Below are 6,985 nucleotides of genomic sequence, written 5' to 3'. Positions count from 1 at the left end.
TCATTCCCAGTCGTTCTGCTGTTAGGGTCAATTTGCATATTACCCTTTTATTATATAGGATAGATTTCACATTCCGAAGATGGAAATTCGTAGAACTACAGGCCTACCTCAAAAAAAAAAAAAAAACCACAAGAAAAATCAACAATAGATTATTTAAGCCTACAACGTAAAGAATTAGAAAGAGAACATCATGAAAAACCTAGAACAGTGATGGCAAACCTTTTGAGCTCGGCGTGTCAGCATTTTGAAAAACCCTAACTTAACTCTGGTGCCGTGTCACATATAGAACTTTTTTGATATTTGCAACCATAATAAAGGTTAGAGTAGAAATAAATGACAGAAACTAAAAAAACAATACCCCCCCCCACCACCAAAAAAAATCAATGAAACCAAGAGCTGGTTCTTTGCAAGGATAAACAAAATTGATGAACTGTTAGCCAGACTCATCAAGAAACAAAAGAGAAGACCCAAATAAATAAAAAATCATGAACAAAAGCAGAGAAGTAACCACTGACACCATGGAAATACAAAGGATTGTAAGGAAATACTATATGCCAAACAGATGGACAATGTGGATGAAATGGACAAGTTCCTAGAAAAATACAATCTCCCAAAACCAAATCAGGAAGAATCAGAAAACCTGAATAGGCCAATAACAACTGATGAAATAGAAGTAGTAATCAAAAAACTCTCAGCAAACAAAATCCCAGGTCTGGATGGCTTCATGGGAGTTTTACCAAACATTCAAAGAAGAACTAACACCTATACTCCTCAAACAATTCCAAAAAAATCCAAAAGGAGGGAACACTTCCAAACTCTTTTTATGAGGACAGCATTACCCTAATTCCAAAACCAGATAAAGACACTACAAAGAAAGAGAATTACAGGCCAATATCCCTGATGAACATAGATGCTAAAATCCTCAACAAAATTCTAGCAAATCAGATCTAGCATTACATTAGAAAGATCATACACCATGACCAAGTGGGATTTATTCCAGGAATGTCGGGCTGATACAATATTCGCAAATCAATAAACGTGATACATCACATAAACAAATTTAAAGACAAAATCACATGATCATATCAACAGACGCAGAAAAAGCATTCAACAAAATCCAACACCCATCTTTCATAAAAACGCTCAGCAAAATGGGAATAGAGGGAGCATATCTCAACACGATAAAGGCCATATATGACAAACCTACAGCCAACATCAGACTCCATGGGCAAAAACTAAAATCATTTCCCATAAGAACAGGAACATGACAGGGCTGTCTGCTTTCACCACTCTTATTTAACATAGCACTGAAAGTCCAAGCCATAGAGATCAGACAAGAAGAAATAAAAGGCATCCAAATTGGAATGGAGGAAGTAAAACTCTCATTATTTCCAGATGACATGATATTGTACATAGAAAACTCTAAAAACTCCACCAAAATACTATTAGATTTAATAAATGAATTTGTCAATGTAGCAGGATACAAAATCAACACCCAAAAATCGATGGCTGTTTTATATACTACTAATGATTTTCAGAAAGAGAAACAGAACAAGCAATCCCATTTACCATTGCAACAAAAATATTAAAATACTTAGGAATAAACTTAACCCAGGAGGCAAAAGACCTGTATTTGGAAAACTACAGGACGTTGAAAAAAGAGATAGAAGATATAAACAAGTGGAAGAATATACCATGTTCATTGATTGGTAGAATCAACATCATTAAAATGTTACTACCCAACAAGGCAATCTACAGATTCAATGTAATCCCTATTAAAATACCAATAGCATAGTTCACAGAGCTAGAACAAATACTTCAAAAATTTATATGGAACCAAAAAAGACCCCGAATAGCCACAGGAATCATGAGAAAGAAGAACAAAGTTGGAGGAATCACAATATCAGATTTCAAGTTATACTACAAAGCCACTGTAATGAAAGCAGCCTGGTACTGGCACAAGAACAGGCATATAGATCAACAGAACAGAACAGAGAACCCAGAAATCGACCCAAGCCATTACATTTAATTAATATTTGACAACAGAGGCAAGAGCATATAATGGAGTTAAGTCAGTCTCTTCAATAAATGGTGTGGGGGAAAATTGGACAGATACAAACAAATCAAACTTGACCACCAACTTACAACATACACAAGAATAAACTAAAAATGGATAAAAAACTTAAATGTAAGTCGTGAAATCATAAAAACCCCAGAAGAAACCATAGGCACCAAAATCTCAGACATCCCTCATAGCAATATGTTTATTGATACAGCTCCTAGGGCAGTGATGGCGAACCTTTTGAACTCGGCGTGTCAGCATTTTGAAAAACCCTAACTTAACTCTGGTGCCGTGTCACATATAGAACTTTTTTGATATTTGCAACCATAGTAAAACAAAGATTTATATTTCTGATATTTAGTTTATATATTTAAATGCCATTTAAAAAAGAAAAATCAACCAAAAAAATGAGTTCGCATGTCACCTCTGACACGCGTGTCATAGGTTTGCCATCACTGTCCTAGGGCAATAGAAACTAATAAGAAAATAAACAAATGGGACTACATCAAAATAAAAGGCTTCTGCACAGCAAAGGAAACCATCAAGAAAGTAAAAAGGGAGCCCACTGTATGGGAGAACATATTTGGCAATGATACATCTGATAAAGGGTTAATATCCAAAATATATAAGGAAGTCATACAATTTAATAGAAAAGGCAAACAATCCAATTAAAAAATGGGCAAAGGACCTAACTAGACACTTCTCCAAAGTGGACATACAGATGGCCAAGAGTCATATGAAAAAATACTCAGTCACTCATCATCAGAGAGTTGCAAATTAAAACGACCATGAGATATCACTTCACATCTGTCAGAATGGCTACCATCAACAAATCAACAAATGACAAATGCTGGCAAAGATGTGGAGAAAAGGGAACCCTAGTACACTGCTGGTGGGAATGCAAACTGGTGCAGCCATTATGGAAAACAGTATAGAATTTCCTCAAAAAATTAAATATGGAACTGCTATTTGACCCAGTGATCCCACTTCTAGGAATACATACTAAGAAACCTGAAAGACCAATAAAAAAGAATGTATGCACCCCTATGGTCATAGATAACAATTTATAATAGCTAACATCTGGAAACAACCCAAGTGCCCATCAGTTGATGAATAGATAAAAAAGTTCTGATATATTTTTATCATGGAATACTATGCAGCAGTAAAAAGGAAGAATCTCTTACCCTTTAAGATAGCATGGAGGGACCTGGATAATATTATGCTAAATGATATAAGTCAGTCAGAGAAAGACAAGTATCACAGGATTTCACGCATATGTGGAATCTAAATAACAAAATAAACTAATGAATGGAGTGGATCCAGAGACATGGAAGCATGGAACAGAGTGCAGAACCTCAGAGTGAAGGCAGGGGAGGGTGGGTAGGCGGGAGGTAATCAATCAAGGACCTTGTATGCATGGCCCATGGACCAAGACAACGGGGTGGTGAAGGCCTGGGACAGAGGTGAATTGGAGGGGGTCAATGGGGGAAATAGGGGACATATGTAATATTTTCAACAATAAAGAATTATTTACAAAATAATAAGAAATAAAAATAAAGATCAGGAGAGGTAAACCAATCTCTATGGCTACAGAAGAGGGAGTTTGAGTTTACTCACTCATTAGGCTAACAAGGGAAGAATATTATTATCACTAGAGGCCCAGTGCACGAAATTTGTTCACAGGGGGCTGGTGGGGGGTGGGGGGTTCCTTCAGCCCGGCCTGCACCCTCTCCAATCCAGGACATCCCTCTTACAATCCAGCCCCCCTGCTGTCCTGATCGTCCCCTAACTGCCCCGCCCTGCCGGCCTGATCGCCCCCTAACTGTCCTCCCCTGCCGTCCTGATCGCCCCCAACCGCCTCTGCCCCCGCTGCCGTGGCTTTGTCCAGAAGCTGTCCGGTCTAATTAGCATATTACCCTTTATTAGTATAGATTATTTTCAATTTCATTCCAGTATAACATTTTTCTACCTAGACCTGGCAGTTATAGTTTGTGTATTAGTTATTTATACTGGTAAACTCCCATCTTCTCACTCACTAATATGCTGTAAGCTCCAGTGTGAGAGGGACTGTGAGTTTTCATTTATATATCTCCATATGCCTAGTACAGCACCTGGCAAAATATTGTACACATAGCACATGTATGTTTGCTGCATGACATTAAAAAAAAAATCAAGGACAGAAAGAAGAGGAAACTTCCTCTGTATTATTTCTGGAAAGTATGGGGAGGCACATTAGGCCAACATTAAAACAAAACTTCTTTAGCACTGGTTGCTTCAGAAGTAATGTCCCTTCACCTTTGAAGTATTAAAAAAAAATGCTGCATGTTCACTGGCAAGGATGCTGGGGATATCCTCTGTGGATCTGGGAGCTCACATTTTCTCGGAAAATGTCTACGAAGCACTAAAGGTAGAAAGGAACTTTGAGATCTACTTCAAATTTGTAAGATTCTGTTTCTGAACAGGACTGTCCTCAGAGACTCAGATTTAAAAAGGCAAGTGAAGAAAGTGAGGAGAAACAAATCTATCCTAGAACTTATACTAGAACAAGCAGGTCCAACCCCACTGGAAATCTGTAATTTGATAATGCAAAAGCTCAATCCTACTCTATCAGAGAATTAAGTACCAGAACAAACCTTTGCACATGAGGCATTTCACATGTGTTATTTTCATTTCATCCTTGATATTATTCCAATTTTATAAAAGGACACGGGTACTGAGAGCATAAACAATGAATGGGCCCTAGCCAGTTTGGCTCAGTGGATAGAGCGTCAGCCTGCAAGAATGAAGGGTCCCAAGGCTTGACTCTGGCCAAGGGTGCAAGCCCGGGTTGCGAGCTTGATCCCCAGTAGGGGGCGTGCAGGAGGTACCCAGTTGATGATTCTCTCTCATCATTGATGTTTCTATCTCTCTCTCTTTCCCTTCCTCTCTGAAATCAATAAATATATTAAACACACACACACACTGAATGAATTTTGAACTTTGACTCAAACCATGTTCTACCCACTGGACCTTCCTGCTTCCAAGATAAATTAGTGCTGGTAAAATACAACATTGCTACTTTTATGAACTGGCATAAAAAACTTAATTTTCTACCCATAACTTAATTTCCATACCATAAATTTATGCTTGCATGTCTGTCTTACCACTTATTTCAAGTTCTGCCCAATGTGATTTCTTTCCATTTGCTGCTTCCTCAGTGGACATAATTGTGTACATCTTCCGAGGGTCAGGGGGCTCGTATTTTTCTTTGGGCATGCCTGTTGAGTTAAGAAAAGAAACCAATCAGTACTATGAAGAATCAAATAACTGAAAAGAACATCTTTTTTAAAAAATAGACACCCATATTATAATCTCTAAATAACATTTCCCATTAGGAGCTCCTTGAAGAAATGGAGGATTGAACAAGTTAACTGTAAAAAAACATTTCTGAGAACCAGACAAATTTAAAAAACTAAATATAAGTTGATATCAAAGGACTATTGTTCATTTTGCTTGTGGGTATTTTTTTTTTTTAATCCTTACCTGTTATAGACACATTCTGAAATATTTAAGTGGAATGAAATTTCACTCTTGTGCATATTCCCTCAAACTTCCCGCCCAGTTTTACTTCACTTTCTTCATTTGGATGAACCATAACCCACTTTAACCAACTCTCTGCCTGCATAGCTAAACATAGCTAGAGAAAAACTTACCATCATGTTAATTTATAGTAGAGAGCCAGTCAGCAATCATTTCCCTCAAATAAACTCATTACATGGACCAGAATTTACACTGTAAATTCTCCTAGCCCCTTCTTCTATTTGACTTCTCCAAATCTCCAACACTCATCCCTCTATCTTCCTGCTCTTTTATTTTCTCATTAAAACAGAAAACCAGAAGAGGCCTTTGTATGAACTCTGACCTATGCCCATCTACTCTCTTTTACTAGGGACAAAGTGCCTGCCCTCTTGGCACTTTATTCTACCCCATCACCTTGCCTACAAGGACATTTCTTGGCAATTTGCTCCAATGTCAAATTTTCTCTCCACATCAGAACTTTATCTTCTATACATATACATGGCACATTTTCTTCTATTAAAAAAAAAAGTCTTAACCTTATTTCTCCCTCCAGTTTTCACACTTTTTTCTCTCATCCTCTTTACAAGCAAAAATCCTCAAGAATGTGTATGCTATCAGTCTCCTAGTCTTCTCCCAGTTAAACCCATCCAAATCAGTACATGCTTTTAACATTCCATCAAAAACTGCCAAGAAGAAAACCAGGGACCTCACATGGTTATATCCAAAGTTCGTTTCTCAGACCTTTTACTTATTCTCTGATCAATACGTGATGTAGATAATCACTCCCTCCTAGAAACATGTCTTTCACTTGGTTTCAAGGATATCTTTTCTCTTGGTTTTGCTCTTAATCTCTCTAGATTTAGTCTTTTGTTAGTTTTTTCTACAGAATTGGAATTAACTCCACTTTATCAACAGAAACCTGAAGCTCAAAAAGGTTTAAGCAATTTAACCAGTGCTATAAGACTGGGAAGGTAACAGAATCAGGCTTTGAATATAACCAACTAAAAATTAAAGCTACTGTTTAAGTGAAATAACCCAATCACAAAAATTTCACTAATATGAGGTACTCAGAATAGTCAAAATCAGAGGCAAAAAGCAGAATGGAAGTTGCCAGGGACTGGGGAAAGAATGGGAAATAATTGTTGATTGGGAGACTTTCAGTTTTACAAGAAGAGTTATGGAGATGGCAATGGTTACACAATATTATGAATGTGATAACACTGAACACCACACTTAAAAATGTACTTAAAATGGTAAATTAAAAAAAATGTTTTTATTGATTTTAGAGAAAGAGGAAAGGGGTGGGAGAGAAACATCAATGTGAGAGAGAAACATCAAGGGGTTGCCTCCTGTATGCACCCTGAC

General features: G+C 37.3%; 1 protein-coding gene across 4 annotated transcripts in view; it reads right to left on the bottom strand.

The window, feature by feature from the left end:
* CNOT6 (CCR4-NOT transcription complex, subunit 6) overlaps window positions 1–5,351 on the bottom strand; it is a 50,986-nt gene extending 45,635 nt beyond the window's left edge. For all 4 annotated transcript variants that reach the window (XM_014538573.1, XM_014538570.1, XM_014538571.1 and 1 more), the window contains exon 1: window positions 5,206–5,351. In XM_014538573.1, the coding sequence (XP_014394059.1) occupies window positions 5,206–5,317 (112 nt within the window). In that variant the 5' untranslated portion in view covers window positions 5,318–5,351. The remainder of the gene's footprint in view (window positions 1–5,205) is intronic.
* Window positions 5,352–6,985: the final 1,634 nt, after the last annotated feature.

Source organism: Myotis brandtii, unplaced genomic scaffold, assembly GCF_000412655.1.
Source record: "Myotis brandtii unplaced genomic scaffold, ASM41265v1 scaffold193, whole genome shotgun sequence".
NCBI lineage: Eukaryota > Metazoa > Chordata > Mammalia > Chiroptera > Vespertilionidae > Myotis > Myotis brandtii.
The sequence above is the reverse complement of the archived record's forward strand: the minus strand, read 5'-3'. Positions and strand labels throughout refer to the sequence as shown.